This window comes from Mauremys mutica, chromosome 1, assembly GCF_020497125.1.
Source record: "Mauremys mutica isolate MM-2020 ecotype Southern chromosome 1, ASM2049712v1, whole genome shotgun sequence".
NCBI lineage: Eukaryota > Metazoa > Chordata > Testudines > Geoemydidae > Mauremys > Mauremys mutica.
The window spans coordinates 316,323,707-316,348,138 of record NC_059072.1 but is presented as its reverse complement, the minus strand read 5'-3'; the positions used below and the strand labels follow the sequence as shown (position 1 = coordinate 316,348,138).

Below are 24,432 nucleotides of genomic sequence, written 5' to 3'. Positions count from 1 at the left end.
ATTCTGGGCCCGGGAAACAAGCACGGACTGGTGGGACCGCATAGTGCTGCAGGTCTGGGATGAATCACAGTGGCTGCGAAACTTCAGGATGCGTAAGGGCACTTTCCTTGAACTGTGTGACTTGCTGGCCCCTGCCCTGAAGCGCCAGGACACCCGGATGCGAGCAGCCCTGAGTGTGCAGAAGCGAGTGGCCATAGCCCTCTGGAAACTTGCAACGCCAGACAGCTACCGGTCAGCTGCGAACCACTTTGGCGTGGGCAAATCTACCGTGGGGGTTGCTGTGATGCAAGTAGCCCACGCAATCGTTGACCTACTGCTCTCAAAGGTGGTGACCCTGGGAAACGTCCAAGTTGTCATAGATGGCTTCGCCGCGATGGGATTTCCAAACTGCGGTGGGACTATAGATGGCACTCACATCCCTATCCTGGGACCGGCCCACCAGGCCAGCCAGTATATTAACTGAAAGGGCTACTTTTCAATGGTACTGCAAGCACTGGTGGACCATAGGGGACGTTTTACCAACATCTACATCGGGTGGCTGGGCAAGGTTCATGACGCGCGTGTGTTCAGGAACTCTGGTCTGTTTAGACGCCTGCAGGAAGGTAGTTTCTTCCCGGACCACAAAGTAAGTGTTGGGGATGTGGAGATGCCTACAGTGATCCTCGGGGACCCAGCCTACCCGCTAATGCCCTGGCTCATGAAGCCCTATACAGGCGCCCTGGACAGTGACAAGGAGCTCTTCAACTACCGGCTGAGCAAGTGCAGAATGGTGGTGGAGTGTGCTTTCGGACGTCTCAAGGGGAGATGGAGGAGCTTACTCACTCGCTCGGATCTCAGCAAAACCAATATCCCCATTGTTATTGCAGCTTGCTGTGTGCTCCACAATCTCTGTGAGAGCAAGGGGGAGACCTTTATGGCGTGATGGGAGGTTGAGGCAAATCGCATGGCTGCTGATTACGCTCAGCCAGACACCCGTGCGATTAGAAGAGCCCAGCGGGAAGCGCTGTGCATCCGGGAGGCTTTGAAAGCTAGGTTCCTCAGAGAGCAGGGTAACCTATGACTGTCCAGTCTCTTTACAGAGAAGCTGAACCTGCCCCTGTTTCAGTTACTATTGACTTTTTTCAGCGGTTACATACCCCGTTCACCAGGTTTCCCCCTTCCAACAGACGTTTAAAAATAAAGTTATTGGAACATTTTTAATTAACAAAGTTTTCTTTACTAACGAATTCTCGTTCAAGGGTTCCAACAGGGACGCAGACTGTGGTGGGTACGGTGTGCAGTGATGTACAGACCGCTTCTACACTCAAGGACTGACAGGCTCCTGCTCCTACAGCGGTCTCTGGGGGGAGGACGGTTACCGGAGGGTGTGCAGGAAGGGGTGGGTTTGCAGGAAAGGGTGAGGGGTGTGTGGGAAGGGTGAGTAGGTGTGGGGGGATGATGGCTCTGGCTGGGGCTCAGGGCATCGGAGAGGTTCATGGCTAGGGTGGAAGGGCATGGTAAGGGCAGCCTGCCTTGCCATTTGTGGATGCCAGGCGCTCGGACCCTGGGGCAACATACACCTCCCAGACTGACCTGGGGCAGCAGACACCTCGCAGAGTGACCCGGGTGCCTAGTGACTGCACTCTGTGTGTGACCTGCTGTTGATCCTGCCCCCATGTCTGTACCCTGTTAATGGTGGCTGTCCTATGCAATTAACAAACCCCTCCCCCACCCTTCACACAAAGTCTTCTGCAAAGAAACATGACGGAAACAGTAATGAACAGCAAACTATTTTTAATACTCAACTACACAGTTGGGGGATGAAACTGGGATTTGGGATTGGGTGAGCCAGAAAGGCAAGCAATTCTCATACTTTAGGGAATGAGAGCTGTTTGGTACATGAGCGCTCTGCTGGGGTGGAGTGACAGTTTTCACGGCCCCTAGCGCCCCTCCTTCTTGTGATTTTGGGTGAGGGGGGGACAGGACTTTGTGGCGGGGGAGGGCGGTTGCAGATACAGTTCAGGGGGGCTCTCTGCTCCTGCCTGCGGTCCTGCAGAACATCCACAAGGCGCTGGAGCGTGTCCGTTTGCTCCCTCATTAGTCCAAGCAGCGTTTGAGTCGCCTGCTGGTCTTCCTGCCGCCACCTGTCCTCCCGTTCGCTGTGTGAGCGCTGCTGCTGAGAGAGGGTCTCCCTCCACTGGCTCTGCTGGGCCGCCTCAGCTCTGGAGCAGGCCATCAGTTCAGCGAACATCTCGTCCCGAGTCTTTTTCTTTCGCCGCCTAATCTGCGCCAGCCTCTGTGAGGGGGATGCCGGGGCAGTTCGGGAAAGAGCCGCAGCTGTGTGATGGGAAAAAGGAAGTGATTTCCTTCCAAAGATACATGTTTGCGAACACTGAACACAGTCTACTCAGTTTCTGTGAACAAGACCATACAGGGCACCTAATCTCATGTGCTCTCAGGACAAGTTCGAATTTTCGGCATTCGCTTTCATTGCCTGGGGTCTTGCACTGGAGATCGGACAAGCGGGGCAGGACAGCAGAATCCGTGTAGCAGCCAGGCCTGGTAAGCCGTAAAGTTTAGGCTGCTTAACAGTTAATGGATAGCAGTGCCCTCCTGCTGCAGGCAATCTGGAAAGCATAAAGTCTGACCCTGTTCCAGCCCCTCGCGGCTGTCCCCGTGAAAGATCCCTGTATGCTTTTCCTCTGCAGCCTACAACACGTGGCTGTTAAACGACGGTCATTGTTATGCAAAGGAAAAGTCAAGCATTCACAATAGTAACATTAAAGTAATTCCCCTAATTAGATGCAGCAGTCGCCGAGCGAGATCACCCTGAGGCGGGTCTCCAGGAGAAACAGAGAGCGCATGCTGTGTGAATCCCTGCACAGACCAGGGCCCTATGCTGCCATGCTGGTCGAGGCGATGCTCCCATTATACCTCCTGATGGCCTGGCGCGGAAGAGTGTGCTTCCACGGAGCACCAAACAAGGCACCTCTCCCCAGGAACCTCCTGCGGAGGCTTTTCGAGTACCTCTCAGAGAGCTTCGTTGAACTGTCCCAAGAGGATTTTTGTTCGATCCCTATATGCATTGACCTTCTTTTTATATAGTTTTTATTCCTGTTTTGTTAAGAAATACATGTTTACATGTTTATAGCACTTACCGACTGATCCTTCCCCTGATTCGGAGTCCGGGTTAACGGCCGGGGAGGGTTGGTAGGGGATCTCTGTGAGGGTGATGAAGAGATCCTGGCTGTCGGGGAAAGCAGTATTGTAACCGCTGTCGCCTGCCTCGTCCTCCACAAACCCTTCCTCATCTTCCCCATCGGCGAACATCGCCGAGAAACTGCCCCTCAACACTATCCCATCCTCAGAGTCCACGGTCACTGGTGGGGCAGTGGTGGCAGACCCACCGAGAATGGCATGCAGTGCCTCGTAGAAGCGGCATGTCTGGGGCTGGGCTCCGGAGCGTCCGTTTGCCGCTTTGATTTTTTGGTAGCCTTGTCTCAGGTCCTTGATTTTCACGCGGCACTGCGTTGCATCCCGGCTGTATCCTCTGAGTGCCATGGCTTTGGAGACCTTCTCGTAGGTCTTTGCATTCCGTTTTTTGGAGCGCAGCTCCGAAAGCACAGACTCATCGCCCCACACAGCGATCAGATCCAAGACTTCCCGGTCAGTCCATGCTGGGGCCCTCTTTCTACTCTGAGATTGCATGGACTCCTCTGCTGGAGAGCTCTGCATCGCTGCCAGTGCTGCTGAGCTCGCCACGACGTCCACACAGGAAATGAGATTCAAACTGGCCAGACAGGAAAAGGAATTCAAATTTTCCCGGTGCTTTTCCTGTATGGCTGATCAGAACATCTGAGCTCGGACTGCTGTCCAGAGCGTCAACAGAGTGGTGCAGTGTGGGATAGCTCCCGGAGCTAGTAAGTTCGATTTGCATCCACACCTAGCCTAATTCAACATAGCCATGTCGAATTTAGCGCTACTCCCCTCGTCGGGGTGGAGTACCGAATTCGAACTAAAGAGCCCTCTAGGTCGAATTAAATGGCTTCCTGGTGTGGACGGGTGCACGGTTAATTCAAATTAACGCTGCTAAATTCGAATTAAAGTCCTAGTGTGGACCAGGCCTAAAAGCTGTTTTATCCAGCATATTGGGGAAATGGGGGATGCCAGTAAGTGAAAAATGCCAGTTAACTAAGAGGGAGGGAGTTTGGGTGCAGGAGGGGACTCAGAGCAGTGGGTTGGGGCACAGGAGAGAGTGCAGGGTACTGGATCCAGGGGGCGCTCACCTTGGGTGGCTCCCTGCAAGTGGTGACCTGTTCCAGTAGCTCCTAGGCGGAGGCACGGCAGGCAGCTCTGTGCGCTGCCTCCACTCATGGGCACTGCCCCGCAGCTCCCATTAGCTGCAGTTCCCCACCAATGGGAGCTGCGGAGCTAGTACTTGGGACAGGGCAGCGTGCGGAGCCGCCAGCCACACCTCCGCATAGGAGCAGCTGGGACAGGTCACCGCTTGCAGGGAGCCACCCAAGATGAGTGCCCTCCATATCCAGCACCCCGCACTCCCTCCTGCATCCCAGCCCCCTGCCAGTCCTACGCCAACTGGACTATAAACCAGAATTTCAATGAAGATCAGAAATGCCAGTTTATAGAGCTCTCTGGCTGGTGAAGTGCCAGATAAAATAGCTTTTACTATATATATTTAATAGATTATATTTCCCACTAAAGTTAGAGAACTGGGCACTTAATATGTTACTCACCTGTCCAAAAAAAACCATTAAGTTTTCATTATCATTGTGATAAAATGTGAGCTGGGGCCAGACCTGAAGAAGAGCTCTGTGTAAGATCGAAAGTTTGTCTCTCTCATCAACAGAAGTTGGTCCAATAAAAGATATTACCTCACCCACCTGGTCTCTTAATATCCTGTGGCCAACACCACTACTACAGCTCTGCAAATTAGACCATCCCTGAGAGGTATTTGTCTCATCTGTCGTTAAAAACTTCCAGCAACAGTGATTTCACAACCTCCCTTGGTACTTTACTATCTTTATAGTTGGAAACTTTTGTTAGGTTAGATATTAGAAATTTCCCTTGCTGCAGATTAAGCCCTTTAATTCTTGTCCTATTTTCTGTGGACATGGAGAACAATTGATCACCATGCTCTTTATAACAGCTCTTAACGTATGTGAAGACTATTACCAGGTCTCCCTTCAGTCTTCTTCTCTCAGGACTAAACATGCCCAGTTTATTTAACCTTTCCTCACAAGTCAAGTTTTCTAAACCTTTTATCTTTTTTATTGCTCTCCTCTGGACTCTCTCCAATTTGTCCACACCTTTCTTAGCGTGGCATCCAAAATTGGATACAGTACGCACTAGTGCCAAGTAGAACGGGACAATTACCTCCTGTGCCTTACATATGATACTCCATTAATACATCCCAAAATAATATTAGCCTTTTTTGCAGCTGCATCACATTGTTGGCTCATATTCAAACTTTGATCCACTATAACCCCCTGATCCTTTTCAGCAGTACTTCTCACTAACAAGTTATTCCCCATTTTCTACAGTACTTGTACATTTAATTTTAACTTCCTAAATGTAGTACTTTGAACTTGTGTTTATTGAATTTATTCTTGCTGATTTCAGACCAATTCTCCAATTTATCAAGGTCGTTTTGAATTCTAATCCTGTCTCCCAAAGCACCTCCTCCCATCTTGGTGTCATCCACACATTTTATAAGCAAACTCTCCACTCCATCAGCCTAGTAATTAATGAAAATGGTGAATGCTACCAAACACAAGACAGACCCCTGTGGGAACCCACTTGGTATGTCTTCCCATTTTGACAGTGAACCATTGATAAATATGCTTTGAGTATGGTCTTTCAATCAGTTGTGCACCCACCTTATAGTGATTTCATCTAGATCATATTTCAATAGTTTGCTTATGATTATATCACATGGCACTGTGTCAAAAGCCTTACTAAAATCAAGATATATCACATCTATTGTTTTCCCCCCAACCATTAGACCAGTTACCCTGTCAAAGAAGGAAATTAGATTGGTTAGACATGATTTATTCTTTACAAATCCATGTTGGCTATTACACTATTATCCTTTAGTCTAGATGCTTACAAATTGATTGTTTAATAATTTGTTCCCAGTATCTTTCCAGTTATCAAAGTTAGGCTAACTGGTCTATAATTCCCCAGGTCCTCCTTCTGCCCCTTTCTAAAACAGATGCTATGTTTGCCCTTCTTCAGTCCTCAGGGACCTCATCTGTCCTTCATGAGTTATCAAAGGCCATTGCTAATGGTTCTCAGATTGCTTCAGCTAGTTCCTTAAGTACCCTAGGGTAAATTTCATCAGTCTTTGCCAACTTGAATACCTCTAACTTACCTAAATATTCTTCTACCTGTTCTTCCCCTGGCTTGTGTTCCTTCCCCCTTCCCCTTAATATTATTTGTGCTAAGCATCTGGTCACAATTAATTGTTTCAGTGAAGACTGAAGCAAAATAGGTATTAAACACCTCAGCCTTCTTGATGTCATCTGTTATTAGCTTCTTCCCCGCTAAGTAGTGGACCTATATTTTTGTCTTTTTCTTGCTCCTAATATATTTATATAGCCTCTTTTTTTGGCTTCTATGTCCCTTGCTAGATGTAACTCATTTTGTGCTTTAGCATTTATGATTTTGTCTCTACATGTTTTCTCTGTTCTTTTGTATTCAATCCTTAGCAACTTGTCCACATTTCCATAAGCTACTTGGTCTTCACTTTTAAGGATCTTCACGTCCTTTCCCTTCCCTACTTATCTTCTTTCATTCACAATCAAGATGTTGTACCCTGCTGCTGATTGGAGTATGATCCTGGACTCTTTGCCCACTTGTTAAATTTTCAAATAAGCACTTTTGTGCTTTCTTTTATGCTGCCCCTCACACTTGGGAGGGGCTGCCCATAAACATCCAGAAAATTAACTCATTATCATCATTCAACTCTGCTTAAACCTCTCTTTTTCTATAATGACTGCAAAAAATTTGGACAATGATTAGGTTGCTGGTGTGCTAAGACCACTGCCTATCATCCTGACCAATACTGTCTTATTGTTTCCTTGTATTCACCTGTCTGTTCTTTCTTGTCTTAGACTGCAAGCTCTTTGGGGCAGGAAAAATTTTTTGTCAGTGTTTGTACAGCACCTAGCACAATAGGGTCCTGGTCCCTGATTACAGCTTCTAGCTACTATGGTAATACAAATTAATAAATAAAAACACTTGTTTCCATTGATATACAGATGCTTATTTCAGTAGCAGTTTTGATCATAGTCTATTTTGCCTATTCCCCAGAACAAGTTATTCAACCACTGATTTGTTGTCAATGTTTTGATGAGGAATTCTTACAAAAATATTGCCTCTTAACCAGAAAGAAGCCCTGTTCTGGGGGGCATGTGTGTGCAAAGAGGAGCAGAGAGACACAAATGTATTCATTTTTCATTTAGACAAAAATACACAAGCTATTAAAGGAAGGAAGCACCACCACTTGGCAAACAGATTTATATTAAATTGAACTTTGCTAGAAATATATATAACTTGTTTCTCAAAAATATACTGACTATGATGATAGCATTAGCACTGCATTCAACTTGTGTAATTTAAAGAGGTTACAGTGGAAATTCCCAGGAGTCTTCTCTTCTGTGAAATTTATTTTTAAAATACCTGACATTTGCTGAAATCTGGTCGATTTCAAGATTTTTATATTTGGTCTTTAGAGTATTTTTTAAAAGCCTCCGGAATATCACTTCTGACTGGGTTACTTTATTAGCATCCATTGGGGAGGTGGGAAATGGGTGATTTCTTGAGAGGGAGAGAGATTACCCCAACCTCCCTTCAAACTGATGGCAAAATTTTAGCAACAGGCTCAAGTGAGCCCCTCAGAGCTAGTTCTCACACACATCCCTGCATATCTCACACATATTCAATACTCTCACATGTATAAGTAATTATAATTTAACTTATAAGTAATTATACCTGATTATGCATTCTTAAAAGCAGATCTTTCGCACTATTGAGTTCAAAATGACAGAATGAAAAATAACCCAATCACCAACAACTCAAATGTTATTAGACTCCTTTCACCATTTGATGACATGATTATGTGTTGGATTTGTCACTGTCTATATTTATCTATGCATAATTTAAAAAACCCCAGAGAGGTTGAATAAACAATGTTTACTCCATTCTGAGTAAATGTGAAGGTATTTCAACTATGAACTTACTGAACATCCATCCACACACAGTCTGATGGGTAGGATGTACAACATTACAAGAAAGGCACTGAATTGTAAAAAATAACCACCTTAGTTACATTTGGAATATCACACCCCAAATTTACTCTGTTGTTATAATGACATCCATTACATTTTAGGACTTCTATTTAAACCAAAATTTTTTTTGGAGCTTGGAAAGTTTTTTCTCCCCAGGCTCATAATGTTCATACATTCCTTCATAAACACAGACATACTTGTACATACAAAATACACAAATAAGTAACACAAACAAATTTAATGGTTAAGATATCAGCCAGTGTCCTTTCCTACAAAACATGGGTTTGAGAAATATCATCCAGGAAAATATCAAATAATTACTTGGAATAGTTAGAATTAAAAGGATTGGAGAAATGAAGTTCCTAACCTCTGGATCACGAGACACAGTATGTACTGTTCGTTAGCACCAGTTAATGGTAGATAGAGGTTGTTGGGATTTTTTTTGACAAAACATTTTTCATCAGAAAATATGTTGAAACATATGAGTTTCAATTCAACATTTATCAGGAAGGTTTCTCAAGTCCAGGATGGAATATCTGGTCAAAAGGAGAAAGTGAGATTCCCCACCCAAAATAGCCAATAGGCTGGTGATTAGAGCATTCACCTGAAATGTGTGAGATCCTCTGCTCTGCCTGGAAAGAACTTTAACCTGGGTCTCCCATAACCCAGGTGAGTGCCCTAACCACCAGGCTATAGCTATTTTGGGATGGGTCTCTCTCAGTCTCTACTGTTGGAGCTGTTCCACTTTGTATAAATAATTAAATATTTACTTATAGTGAAGTCATAGGTGCTTACAGACAGGATGAGCTGTTAGTATTTTTAAATCATTTTATTAAAAATGAATGCAATTATCTTTGTTTTTCAGCTGTTTAGACCAGCATTATCCATAAGAATGATAGTTTTATAAAATGTTACCTTTATCTTCATGTTGACTTTTTCTGTTTAAGATGACATTCAAGATTGGTTGATACATTATACAAGTGCTTGTTGTCTGGATAAGTCACAGAGTTCTCTTCTAGTACATCTTGATATAGGTTTGTTTCCGGAAGTGTTTCATAAGATTCTTGACTCTTTTGGCAATCTTTATTTGTATCCTCCACAATGTTGGCACCAACTAAAAAAACATGATTGTAATTTGCCAAATGACACCCAAAGTATAATTTATATAGTTTGTCATTTGCATTTATATCAAGATTATTTACAGAACAAGATTATTGCCCTAGAAAACTCCAAATTTTACCAATTTTATACACAAAATATTTAATCTATTTTGTTGGATTTTTCAGCTGTGCCCTGACAATTACACACATTCCCTACTGGTCTGAATCTCTCTTGGCTCTCCAGGAGAGCAGTGGTCCCCAACCTTTTTCGTCTGGTGGGTGCCAGACGATGAGCCACCAAGGACCGTGGCTGGCAGACGAGCATCCGCCAAAATGCCGCCGAGAAGTGGCAATGTCAATAGGTGTCACCGCCGAAATGCCGCTGAGAAGCAGCGTCATCCAGCAGCCACCGCCGAAATGCTGCCAAAAATCAGTGGCATTTTGGCAGCAACGCCTCTGGATGCTGCTGCTTCTCGGCGGCATTTTGGCAGATGCTTGGCCACCGGACAGTACGCGGGTGCACATAGATGCCCGCGCGGATGCCATGGTGCCCACGGGCACTGCGTTGGGGACCACTGAGCTACAGGGTATGTCTATACTGCAATTAAACACCTGTGGCTGGCATGTGTCAGCTGAATTGGGTTCAAAGAGCTCGGGCTAAGGGGCTGTTTAACTGAGATGTAGACGTTTGGCCTCAGGCTGGAATTCAGGCTCTGGGATCCCATGAGGGGGGAAGATTGCAGAGCCTGAGCCCAAACGTCTACACAGCCCCTTATACCGATCCCTGTGAGCCCAAATCAGCTGACACAGGCCAGATTCGGGTGTTTAACTGCAGTGTAGACATACCCTCAGTCTTTCCCACAGGATCTGTCCCCAACTTCAGACACCAACTTGTCTGTCATTCTCCAGGGAACAATTATATCATGCATTTCCAACAATTTTAGAAGGTCTTATGCCAACTTGTGCAATTATATTAAACACCAAAAGCTGTTCCTTCGATGTGATTATTCTCCTATGGTATAGTATTTTAGAACACACATATACAGTATATGAAGTACCGTGCATTACCAGACTCTGCTGCAGCAGATACCTTTAGAGAAAGGCTGCCAGCAGGGTATTCTCCAGCTGGCTTCAGAGACCTTATGGGCTAGAGTGAGAGGATAGATGCAGTTGGTGATTACAGAGAGAGGCTGCTGGAAGCTAGCTCTCCCACTGAAGACAGCAGAATTGTGGGATGGATGCTTTTGATGCTCCCAATCCCCAAAGTAGTAGGACATTGAGTGGAAGCCAGTGGTGACCCACCCATCCTAAGAAGTGAAAATCAGAATGTGAGGCAACTGGAAACATGCTCCTGCCACCTGAACACTACAGGATTCCTTCGCCTAACACCAGGCTCTTGATGTTTCTCATCAAGCCTCTTTCCTCTGCTGCTTAGGAGCCTGATCCATTGAGGTGTTGATAACTTTCAATACCCACTGAATTCAGTGAGAGTTGATGACCCTCAACACTTCACAGATAAAATCTAAGACAACATGTTTTTTAACTTTGTAGCCCAATCTATAGATTATGTATTAATTCTATTGATTACTTAAGAATTCCCAATTATCACTTTGAGGGTTGACAGGTTCTTGTCCAAGATCAGGCCCAGTATCATTAAAATTACTATATAGTTGGGAACCCCAACATGCACAACTGCAACACTCACAGTATCAGAATTCTTCTATGTTTCCAAATAGTTTATTAATACATTTAGCAAAGTCACAAACACTCTAACTCTCAGATAGAGAGACTACGGAATGTACATCTGAGCACCCATATACTCACACCATCTCTTGCAGGATGACCTGAAATGTTAGCCATTATCTTCCTCATCACCATCACCTTCCTCCTCACCACCAGTGGCCATCATTCTGGTCCCTTCCAAGGGCTACTGCTCTCTCTCTCCTATTGCCCAAAGACTGGCATGCAACTTCTATAATACATTACGCTGATGCCACTATATCTAATGCATAGTCAGTAGGAGTTTTTCCCCTTTTCCTTATGTGTATTTCCTCATCCTACTAATGTTGAGGTGTCCTCTTTCTATAGGTTAGTATAGTGATACATGTAACTACAATTTCAACTCATGATCATATCTGCCATCGCTTGCTTAAGCAGATTTGGGGTTACTACTTCCATATTCCTTGTGGTAGCACTTACTGGAACATTCTACCTCCTACCACTGAGCAAGCTATTCTTAGTTCCTAAAATCTAAAGGTAACCGTTGATCTATGCCAAGGGTTACAGCCTACTTAACCACACTTATGCAAGCTTATGCTTCAGTTAATGTCTTACAGGATATAGGATATGGTAGGCTTCTTCCATTAGAGCTGAATATAATGAAAGCAGCTAAATATAATTAAGGCAAGGCAGTGAATATAGTAAAGGCAAGCCTATGCACTACAACTTTAAGCTCCATCTGAATTGGATTCAAGTAAACGCAAAGTAAAATTATTTGATTCATTTAATAAAAATTGTTAAGGTTGAGAATTTCAAATCACAAGTCAGGAAATTCAAAATTGTTCCACAGCAGCTGTAACTCTGCCACATTGTATGTATACTGTATATGGAGGCATACATTTAATACCATACACTTGCACTTGCACAAGAAGTAGTTACAGATAATATGGACACAGTAACTTTCAACTTACTTACTTCTACATTAACTGATTGTTGCACTCAATAAATAACATTTACATTCATTTTGTTTTACAAAGTTATGCTTACCAGCCAAAGAACTCCCATTTTCTAATCCATTCTTTTTCTGTTTCCCCTAAAAACAAATAAAATAAGCAATAATAAAGGAGAGAAGAAGAAAAAGGAAATATATATGATGGTCTGGAGGTTGGGTAATCGGTGTACAGAACAAAATCCATATTACATTACATAAGTTTTAAAACTGTATTTACAAGGCTTTTGTCCTTTTCACCACACTATCCTGTATTATCTCCTAAAAACTGCCATCATAAAACAACAGCCCTAGTAATAGGCTGTCCTTTCATTGAGAAGTGACAAAAAAAAGGTTAAGAAATATAAAAATTATTTCAGAAATATGAGTCAGTCCAACTATTGACTAAACTACTCTGGTATAAATAGTATATAAATATGTAATAATGAAATATGAAACTATGCTTATATTCAGAGCTTTAGAATATCTACTTACAGCTCTGCATTGTCCTACTTTGTCAATAATGGGGTATTTCCTAACATGTGAAATTATACTGTACCCTCAACCAGTAGAGAACGCCTGCATATTCAGATATGTATATGTATATAGTGGGACAAATATTCTAAGAGGGCCAAACCCAGCCTCTGTTTTGCATGCATATTATTGAATCACACATATGTGAAGGCACATGTGATATAGTCTATCACTTGTGCATGCAAGTGATGGGTTTTGCATATGTAAATTCTATCAACTGTAAGTGCCAGTGAAATACTTGATGGATGGATATAGATATCCATGCATGCAGAGGCTATTTTCTGAAAGTTTGGAAACGGTATATAAAAGTCGTCTTCACCCAAACTCCTGTTTAAATGAGAGGGGTTCTAAGTATGCATGGAGATCTGACACAGCCCTAGGCAATTTGCTCCTCTAAGGAAATTTCAATTTGTGCACTACTTTCCCCAACCCATCCAGTTAGTCTATCCCATTTTAAAATTATTTAAAATAACACTGGCATTAAACTTTTTTAAAATGTACTGTGTTCCCTGTCCATTCTCTTTTCCTTTCCCTACTTTTTCCTTTCCATTGCCTATCTATCTTGGCATAACTTTTCTTTTTTCTTCTGTTTTCCCCTTAAACTTATTTTTAGAGTATAATTTTTCTGATTTCCTTTGTCTCCCTTAATTCATTCCTCCACCATTCAGACACACCTTATACATTATCCCATCAATCGAATTCTCCCTTATATACCTTCCAAGCACTTACATTTTATTAAAGCTAATGTTAATAAAATTATATAATACATAGGTTGAGAAAAGAGTGTCTGTACATCTGGATATAGTGCTTAGATTATCCACAAATACAAAGTTTGTTTTTAAAGTCATAAGATACATATATATACATAAGATACATATAATTGCCCTCATCAGACATATAAGCTAGATCTAGGTTCACTTGGTTCTGCCTCCTTGAGGTCCCTTCCAGCCTACATTTCTATGATTCTAAGCTCATTCACCTCCTCCCCTCAACACACTTAGGGTGATTTCTTCTTATCTATCCCCACAAGGTTTGGAGAAAGGCTCTTTTTTTCTCTTCACCAACAGAGGGGAGTGGCACTGAGCTGGGTCTCAGAATAGAGTGCATTGACAGAGTGTAAAACAGTTACAGTTTCTGACCAGACAAAGTAAGCTAAGTCCCAGTCAGCCTCTCAGCACATACTCTGAGAGCATTTTTGCTAGAATTGATGGGTAAGGAACTGCAGATACCAGAGGGCTGAGTCTGTTTAGAGGGTGGTAGAAGAACAGGAGAAGGAAAAGGAAGGTGGAGGACAGTATATGCAGGGTAAAAAGAAGGACCCTGAGCAATGGGGAGAGGTTTTATTTTTGTTGACTGGTTCATATATTTTTCTGCTCTGTCCACCTAAACCCTCAATCCTGCTATAAGGTTAGAGCTCTCCCTTGCACAGGGCTTGCAGGACAGGATCTATATAATGCCTCTTCCTTCACTGTTTGAATTCACTTACATAAAACATGGATCTATCAGCAAGAAATACTCTTTCTCCAAATGAACTGAATACAGAAGCACAATGATGGGGGGGGAGGTGTAACAGGAGGGGCATAGATGCTAACACAAATTCAGTCTCCCCGGTCTCTCCAGGGGAAGCGGAGGTCCCAGCTGGTCCTGTGGGAGGGCAGGGACATGGGGTGGCAGCTTCTCCTGTGGCTCTGGCTCCCAGCACCCCCTTGACCCAGCTCCCTGCTTCCCAGAACCCCAGGATGCCATCTCCTCACACCGTCTCTTCCACTTATGGTCGGTCTCTGGAAGGAGAGATGATGGCTCAGTGAGGACGTGGCAGGTGACCTGGGCCAACTTCTTCGGAAAATTCTGGTTGCACCCTAGAGTAAATGGTGCCTCTTTATTCCTAAAATACAGGAAAGCCTTGCAGAGAACTAAAGCCCTTACCTCCACAGATGTCTTCCATAGTAAATGGATCTTCTTTGATGTTTTCCAATCAAGAGGAACTATGTAATCATCTGGCAATAAAGACTCTGAAAAAGAACAAGACATTTTCATGGCATTATATTTTGTCAGGTTTCATGCATATCTGAAGGAGATACTGCCAAACAAAGCCCAGAATTTAGGTTTTATACAAATACGTTTCTACAGAACCTAAGGCCAATTAAAAAAAATTCTATATTTTTGTTTAGTGCCAATGTAAAAAATTTTTTAAACCAAAGATTTTCCTGCAGTATTTACACACCCAAAATTGTTGCTTTGTCCAAGTGCATGGGAACTGGAAAGTGAAATTTACTAGGAAAATCACTAAAAACAAAAGTGAAACTTCATTCTCTAAATTTAGTAAAATGCAAAAATAAACAAACATCTTAAATGAAAAGTAAATTTAGTTTTTAAAATTTTACCAGTTTTAACAATTTATAAGAGGATATTTTAACATAGTATATGGAAATTGTCCTATAAATATGTCATATTTTTAACCTGATAGAGTTCCTCAATAATTAAAGTTGAAAAGAAATGCGTTGTAGAAAAACAGTGTAAAATGTTTATGGAATATATGTTCTATGTGTTAATTGTAAATAAGTGACAAATTTGTTAACTAAAAAGCTATTTACCTTCCCATAGAACAACTAACAACATTTATAGTACCTTTCATTTAGGAATATTCCTAAATGCTTTACGAAACCATTCACCCACAAATTCATTGCAGTTGCCTTAACATACGCAGCAGTACATAACAGTTTAGGACAGGCAATGGGGAAAAATATGTATGACTGAAATTGCAGCAGACATTTCAAAAGAAATAATATTGATACTCAAATCAGAATATGGCTAGGAAAGTGGAATTAACACCTATAATTCTGAGAAAAATGCTATGGGTTCTTTAATGATCACAAGTGGCCAGTGCCTCAGGCTATGGCTACACTACAGCTTAAGTCGACATAAGTTATGTCACTCTCCTGAGCAACGTAACTTATGCCGACTTAAGCACCGGTGTGGACAGCACTATGTTGGCAGAAGAGCTTTTCCCCCCAACATAGCTACCGCCACTCGTGGGGTTGGGGCACTGGAATAGGGGGGCCCAGAGGCCATGGTTCTCCTACTTCTTTTGCCACAGGCCCCACCCCTACCCCTCCTCTTCTACCTGAGGCCCCAGCCAGGCTGGCAGCTGGAGCGTGGCTGGGGACCCTGGGTAGCATGGGGTGCCATGCTGCAGACCCGCCAGCAGCTGAGGGGTGGAGAGCAGCCTCCATCCCGTGTCCCCACCCCCACTAAGTCCCCCACCCAGGTCAGATGGAGGGTGCATGGTTCTTACCATGGCTGGGCTGTGGCTCGAAGTCCCCATCCCCTGGCCAGAGTCAGGTCAGGGTAAAAACTGCACGGGCAGCTGTGGGGAGCTGCAGACCCTCCTGGCCTGGGTGGGGGGCCTGCAAGACACGGACACGGCCGGGGCCTTCTCTTGGCCCCCCCACACCAGGTAGGTGGAGGACCTGCGGCTCCTGGCCCGCTCCAACTTCTGGCTTGTCCAGGGATGGGGCCTTGGGCAGAAGGGGCAGGGCCACCCCCCCACTTTTCGGAAGGTTCCGCTGCCCCCTGTCGTGGGGACTGGAGTAATTAAGCCGACAGGAGAGCTCTCTCCCATCGGGTTAGAACAGCTACACAGAGAACTTATAGCAGCGTAGCTGCACTGGTGCAATTGTTAATGTTTTCATTAAGGAGAGACTACAATTAGAGAATTAGAAGGTTCACAAGTACCTTGCTGAACCGGGGCCTAAGTGACATCAATTCTGTGAAGATTTGTAGAGCCCTGCAAATCTATGGATATCTGCTTTATGTCCACAGACCATTTTTTCTGATCATGGATTCGATGAGAATATATATTTTGAATCTGTGCAGGGCTCTAAAGATTTATGCACACTCAAATATATACAAGTGAATAGTCCCATTGTAAAATTAATCATGTGCCTAAGTCTGAAGAATTATGGCTTAAGCAGTTCATTCTTTTTTGATCTCTCTGAAAGGGTTTACACTACATGACTTAGTATACATTTAATGACACTAGAATGTGAAAATTCAAGCTCTGTTCATTTACCGTCTAACCATGACATCTGAAGGTGTGGACTGCATGATTAAAAGAATATGTTCAGTACTAGAAAATATACTTTATGGTTTTTAATTTCAATTTCAAATTAAATTTGATTGGGGTAAAATTTTCATATTGCTGAAGTGATTTAAGAGAGTATGTCTGTTTGAAAGTCAGTGGGATTAAGACTCCAAAATGCCTATGGCACATTTGAAAATGTAATGTAAGTGCTTTTGAAAATTTTACCCTATAGCTTTACATTATTAGTAAAGGGATACTACTGTATTACAAAGGTGAAACAAACATTTACCAGCAAAGAAATACAAATCCAAATAGCATGTGTTTTCATGCAGTTTCCTAAATGACAGGTTAAAAATTCACTCAGTATGATGCATTTGTGCAGCTGAAATTGCAACACAGCTACAAGGACATCATTCCTTGGATTTAAAGTTAGTAAATACCAGCATTACTCAAGATCATGCAATGAGGGTAAACTGCTAACAAAAGAAAACAATGATCATTGCATAATAGATAATCTACAGAGCTAAAAAGCAAAATCTTGGTGCAAAGTACCATTTGCAAGACACTAAGTGAATGCCATCAAAAGTATCTATATTGGCAAGCAGTGATCAGCTACAGTATATTATCACATTTGTATAATTGCTAGTTGCAATAAGAAACAGACATATCATTAGGCACTGTTAAAAATAAATAATAATAAATATTACCCAGTGGAAATCCAGGAGAACCAAAAAGGTCTACAAGTTGAAATGCAAATTCCAATGATAAGGGAAGACCCAAAAAATTGGATTTAGTATTTAAAGTATCTTGATTAGCTTCAATTTGTGAGGACTGTGATGGCTTACTTTCATCTGCTTTGTGCATATCTTCACCACTGCTTTCAAATACATTAGGGTATGTAGGACTGCCAGATGTTACTTTAACAGAACACAAAATATCTGGTTGACTATTTGTAAGCTCTGAAGAGAACTGTTCTCTCTCACCCTCTTTTTTATCAAGTATTTTTTCTTGTTTAGAAGTTGTAATTTGTTCCTTACTTGTTGAAGAAACTGTACAAAAACTAGAGGGAAACTTCTGAGCTGGAGAAAAAACAGCTTTCTTTGAAAGACACAGAGATTGTCCCCACTGACTACTATGTGAGAGAGATCCCACACCATGGTTAAGTGAAGAATCTGTCACATCATTATTAGAAGGTGTTAGATATTCTTGAAATTCAAGGTTTTGTTCACTCTTCTTTCCATTGTCCTTATTTGAAATTCTCTCTTGTTCTGTTTTCAAAACATTTTCTGATAGGTTATCATCCATCAAAAGAACATCCTTCTGTCCCTCCTTTGTACTAACAGCAATCTGCCTTGGTAGATGAAAGTTTGGTGCCAAGTTGAAAATCCTTTTGCATCTTCCTTTTTTCTTTGATGGACCTGGTGTACCTACATTGCTTGGAACATTGGCTTCAGCTAAGCAGTTTGTGACAGTGACTCCTGACTCTATAAATGAAATATTATGTACTTTGTCAATCAGCGATGACTGCAGACCACCATGTGTTACACTGCCACCCTCTTCAGTTAATGTTTGCAGACTGGTTTCTTTTTCTAATTCTTCATTAGATTCATGAGTTTGTTCTACTGTGCTGTCAGGATAGGTCTGTTTAGGCCGCCTCCCTCTTTTTGGTCTTTGCTCACATATGAATTTATGGGCACCCTCAGGCCAAGAACAAGAACCCGACCTATCAGAGACAAGCTGGAATTGTATATCAGTTAAATCAATTGAAAAAAAAGCCCAAGGATTTCTCTCATTCCTTTTTGATGTCTGTCTGTCTTTCGTGGTTTTATCAGGCAAGACAACACAAATTTCAGATGTTTTCAAATCATGCTGGAGAGACAGGGTTTCTTTTTTTCCATTACTTACATTTAACAATTTATTTTTTAGGTCAGGTTCACTTGCAATTTGATCTAATGTAAGTTCATCTTGATTGTTTAACATCATAGAACTATTTTCTTTACTGTTATATTCTGTGTCTAGAACAGAACTGTGATCATTTGTATCTAAGGAATTGCTCTCATTTACCATAAGGTTTTTATTTTGGTTATGATCAACCTCCTGATCATCAAGTGTGTGTTCAAATTCAATTAAGTTTTTATTAGGAGCAGATGTCAAATTTATTAGAAATGGACCATCATCTTCTGTAAACAAGTCACTTTTCACTGGACTAGCTAATGTTGCTGAAGTCTCAGACACAGCAATAGGTAAACTTCCTGTTTGATGCTTTGTAGATTTGGGGCTTTCATTACAATCACCATTGGAACGATCTTCACAACCTTCGTCTCCTGGATCTCCATTAAATGTAAATACTGATTTTCTGTTTTCTTCTTCTGAATCTTCCTCTTCACTGTCTGATGTTTCCTGGTCATCAGGAATTAGATGACAAGGGGCTCCATCTGATTTTTTCTCTGTGATTTTAACATGATCATGCTTCATTTTTCTGTTTCTTTTTCTCTTTTTCCTCTGTTTAGCTTTGCTCAGTCTGTGCCCAGGTTTCTTCTTAATGTCTGTTACCCTAAATGTAGAATAAAAAACTAAATATGAAAGAAAATCCATAGCAGTAATAACCTACTCATAATATGCAGCTTTAGGAAAAAATATTTATTTAGCTACTTGGGTAATCAAGTTTTGATCCCTTCACAACTGAAATTTTTGTTTTTTTAAATCCTGATACTTCATTTAAAAAGTACCATTTCTGTATATTTCAAAAACATGATGTAAATGTATCTTACCATTCACAAAGCATCTTTAACAGTTTAACATACACACACTGAATTTTAGTTTGAATCTCATTTCAAGAACTTCCAACTTAAAACAAAGCAGTAGGTAAAGCAGCATTTTCAGGCGTCTTTCAAAATTATGAATGATTGATCCCCACTAGTTGTTCAGCATCTAGGGTTTGCCCATGTTCTGTAATTTTGTGAAGTTCCACCTTGTGCAATATTCAGAATGGCGGAAAATGGGTGGAGAGTAACATGATCTGTTTTCCTTCTGTTAGAATATCCCACTGATATCAGTGTGTTCTTCTATTGGACAAAATAGATTAGATGGACTCAATAATTCAGAAGATACTAACTACAAAAAATCCTGATTGACATACAAGTTTAATCATTATTACCATTCCCTCAGACCTACTGCTCAGGGTACCATGTTTAGCATGTGTACACATACAGTTTATCAGGGGAGTATAGTACCTCTACTTATTTAATTTGGAACAAAGTGGTACCTCATGACTGTCAGAAGGGAAGGCATATTTCCGCTTTCCCGAAGCCTGCTGTGGATTTTAAGAGTCTGTTCTGATAATGTTCAATAGTTTAAGCGTAAGTAGAACTATATGTGTAACAAATTGCAGAATAATTATGTTTATTGCTGCACATGTGTAAGAAATTGCAGAGTAATCATGTTTGTGAGAACAAGAAGAGCTAAACTAATTAAAAAGCTAGAAAAGATTAGTTTGAACTAATACTAAACCCGTACTGATGGGGAAGGAGTGTTAACATGGAAATGAGAATAATATATATGTTTGTGTAACAAAGGGAGGTTAAGCTGTAGAGTCTGGTGCTGGAGGTGACTGTGATGAGATTGTTCTAATGAGCTTCCTACTTATAAGTAACTGATCACTACTTGCTGAGTGTTTTACCTTAATAAATATTTGTTAGACCCATCTGTTGAGTAAGTGAACCTCAATCCAATGACCTAAGTCTACTAGAGACAAATTAATTTAGTAGTAGGCAATTGTGTAAGATTACTTATGAATCTCAGGTCTATAAATCTGAATTGTTGGGCTACACTTCTCATCAAGATTAACAGGCAGCAATACAAATAAAAATGGCAACTAAACTTTTTGGCATCACACTTCCCAATTACAGGTTTCTAACCAAACTAAGCCCTAAATAAAGAAAATAAAGATAACTAGGGAAACCTATTACAGGAATTTAATATAGTCTATAGATATACTTTTATTTATAGAGCAAAACAATGAAGGGAAGGTAATTCCAAATAAACGAATCTAAGAGGTTGATGACCTATAAAGGTAAAATAGATTTCTTTTTGTACCTTCATCTACACCAGAACAGACTGATACAATTTGAGAAGTGATTCTATAGAAATGAAAAATAAGGGAAAAGTTGACACCACCAGTAGAGTACCACATCCATACCTTACATGGGAGATCACAGAGATTTGTTTCCTCCTAGTAATACCCGGTAAACGAGTGCAAGGATGACTGTCATCTTACAAATGTCATTTTCCATTTCTTTACTGGAAAAAGTATTGTTATTTATTTTGTACAGTAACTGGAATTCTTCAAGATGTTTGGTCCCTATGTGGATTCCACTTGAGATGTGCACGTATTCCATGTGTCTGAGACCAAAAGATTTTTGTTAGCAGTATCATAGAATATCAAGGTTTGAAGGGACCTCAGGAGGTCATCTAGTCCAACCCCCTTCTCTATTGATCCATGCCTGCACCCTTCTCCTCCTTGTGTTCTGAACTGAGTGCATCAGTGGCACTGTACACTGACAACTTCTCCAGTTCTTTCTCTATAGTGAATTACCAGAAGGATCCACAGGAGGAGGGTGGGTAGTGGAATATACATAGGGACTACACATCTCAAATAACTCCAGTAACTGCACAATAGAAGTAACCGTACTTTCTTGGAGTGATGGTCCCTATGTGCATTCCACTTGAGGTGGCTTACATGCAGTATTCATTGAGAAGGGGAGGGGGGTGAGGAACCTTCCTCTACCACAGATTGGAAGACTGCTCTGCCAAAGGCTGCATCTGCTGTAGAGGCTTGTACTAGCGTGTAATCTCTCACAAAGGTGTGCACAGGGTCCCACCTTGCTGCTTTACAGATTTCCACAAGAGGGACACTTCAAAGCAAAACTACTGACATAGCCTGGGTTCTGCTCAAGTGGGCCCTCACACTTGTGGGGGAGAGGTCACAGTTAGTTCATCGCAAAGCAAGATTCAGCCTGAAATCCCTTTGCAAAGTTTCTGTGAGGAGACTGCCTCCCCACTTGTGCATTCGGCAAAGGGGACAAACAGTTTGGGGCAGAGGTTGTCAAACTGGGGGTCGGGACCCCTCAGGGTTCATGAGATTTTTACATGGGGGATCACAAGCTGTCACCCTCCACCCCAAATCGTGCTTTGCCTCCAGCATTTATAATGGTGTTAAATATATAAACAAGTGTTTTTAATTTACAAGGGGGGGGTTGTACTCAGAGGTTTGCTATGTGAAAGGAGTCACCAGTACAAAAGTTTGGGAGCCACTGGTTTAGGGGATTTCCTGAAGGGTTTTGTCCTTTTGTAGGTATAATGTCAAGACTCAACAAACATCCAGAGAGTGTAGCTGCTTTTGAAGTCTGGTGGCATGTGGCTTCACACACAAGACAGGTGAGTGGATGACCTTGTTCAGATGGAATTCTGAGATTACTCTGGGGAGGAATTTAGGCTATAACCTCAAGGAAACCTTGTCCTTCTGGAAGACCATATAAGGCAGGTACACCATAATGACCCACTGCTCACCTACTTTTCTTGCTGAGGTAATTGCAACCAGAAAGGTAACCTTCATAGCTAGATAAGCAAAGGAAATGGAGCTAATGGTTCAAATGGAACATTCATTAATGCTATTAGGGCTAAACTGAGATCCCATACTGGGGTAGTTTTCAGTACCAGAAGAAAGTTTCTGACAAGTCCCTTCAGAAACTGTTCTGTAGGAGGATGGGCAAAGACCAAATGTCAGTCCACTGGAGAGTGAAAGGCACAAGTTACTCTCAAGAACACTTGCAAGGAGATGATAGATAATCTCCATGTTTTTAGAGAGGAGAGGAAGTAGTCCAGAATAGTAGGGATCTCAGCATCCTCTGATGGTCTATGATGATTCTGGCACAGGGTAGAAAATCTTTTTCATTTAGCTGTATAGCATTTTCTCATGGAGTCTTTTCGGCTGTAGCTAAGAATGGATTGTACTATCTCTAAGCATGATCATTCTATGTTTGCCATCCATCATAATAACCTGTTAAAGGGAGAGATGCTGAGTTGGGGTGGAGGAAAAACTAAGATCACCAATGCTTTGTCCTGTATGATTTTATTCAAGATTCAACGCAAGAGAGGGATGAGTGGGAATGCATACATCAGTGTTTCTGGCCAATGTACTAGAAACATATCCCCTCTGGAGTTGAGGCCCGAGCCACTCTGGAGCAATATGCCAGCTTTTCTTGTTTTCTTGGGATGCAAAGAGATCCCACAATGGGAATCCCCACTGTTGGAATACACTCTTTGGACTAGGGTATAGAATCTCTGTATGTGTTGATGTGGTAGGGGGACGCAAAAGTCCCATCAAAAAGATTTCTTGGTGGGAGGCTGGGGCTAGAAGGATAATGAAGAAGGAACATTCTGTTTACTATACTGCATTCTTTGGTGTTTTCTACGAGGTTTGAAAGCTCTTTGATGGTAATGACTGAGGAGATGGTTATTGCATGTAAGATTATGCCTTAGGATATATATCCTCCTTGGTGCTGGAGTGCAGGTACCCAGAGTACAAAGAGTTGCTCTTGAGTCTTTGAGGATATGTAACAATTCCTCTGTTTTCTCACTGAATACATTATTTCCCATGAAAGGCAGATCCTCTGTAGTGGACTGAACTTATTTTGAAAATCTGGAGGACTGGTATCACAAAGCTCATCTCATAACTATGAGATGTTTCCATCGAGCAGGGAGGCTGTACCTGCTGCGTCCACCGAAGCCAGGAAGGGCCAGTCTAGCTAGCAATTTACCTTCATCAGTGATTGCTTGGAACTGAAAAAGACGGTTACTCACCTGTAGTAACTGGTGTTCTTCGAGATGTGTTGCTCCTATCCATTCCATTGTAGGTGTGCGCGCCGCGCGTGCACGGCTCTCCGGAACATTTTTACCCTAGCAACTCCGGCGGGCCGGCTGGCGCCCCCTGGAGTGGCGCCGCTATGGCGCCCATTATATACCTCAGCCGGCCCGTCCGCTCCTCAGTTCCTTCTTGCCGGCTATTCCGACAGTGGGGAAGGAGGGCGGGTCTGGAATGGATAGGAGCAACACATCTCGAAGAACACCAGTTACTACAGGTGAGTAACCGTCTTTTCTTCTTCGAGTGATTGCTCCTATGCATTCCATTGTAGGTGATTCCCAAGCCTTACCTAGGCGGTGGGGTCGGAATGAGACGTGGCGGAGTGTAATACCGCAGAGCCGAAGGCTGCGTCGTCTCGAGACTGCTGCACCAACGCGTAGTGGGAGGCGAAGGTGTGGACTGAAGACCATGTGGCCGCTCTGCAGATGTCCTGGATGGGAACATGGGCCAGGAAGGCGGCCGACGAGGCGTGCGCCCTGGTCGAGTGTGCAGTGAGTCGGCACGGGGGGACGCGAGCAAGCTCGTAGCACGCTCGTATGCAGGACGTCACCCAGGATGAAATCCGTTGTGAGGAAACCGGCTCGCCTTTCATGCGCTCAGCAATTGCCAGAAAGAGCTGGGAGGAACGCCGGAAGGACTTTGTCCGGTCGATGTAAAAGGCGAGGGCCCTACGGACGTCCAGGGTGTGGAGCTGCTGCTCACGAGGTGAGGCATGCGGCTTTGGAAAGAAAACCGGGAGGAAGATCTCCTGATTAAGATGGAAGGCCGACACCACCTTGGGGAGGAAGGCCGGATGT

At 42.6% G+C, this 24,432-nt stretch overlaps 1 protein-coding gene across 5 annotated transcripts in view; it reads right to left on the bottom strand.

Annotated features, from left to right (window-relative positions):
• Positions 1–24,432, bottom strand: part of LOC123370066 — a 121,545-nt gene that overhangs the window by 4,430 nt on the left and 92,683 nt on the right. For 3 of the 5 annotated variants that reach the window (XM_045016286.1, XM_045016312.1, XM_045016296.1), the window contains 4 exons: positions 17,421–19,267; positions 14,556–14,641; positions 12,155–12,200; positions 9,204–9,402 (listed from right to left, as the gene is read on the bottom strand). In XM_045016286.1, coding sequence (XP_044872221.1) covers positions 9,212–9,402; positions 12,155–12,200; positions 14,556–14,641; positions 17,421–19,267 — 2,170 coding nt within the window. In that variant the 3' untranslated portion in view covers positions 9,204–9,211. Of the gene's footprint in view, positions 1–9,203; positions 9,403–12,154; positions 12,201–14,555; positions 14,642–17,420; positions 19,268–24,432 lie in introns of those variants that run through there. The other 2 variants (XM_045016305.1, XR_006579267.1) reach the window with 2 other exon arrangements.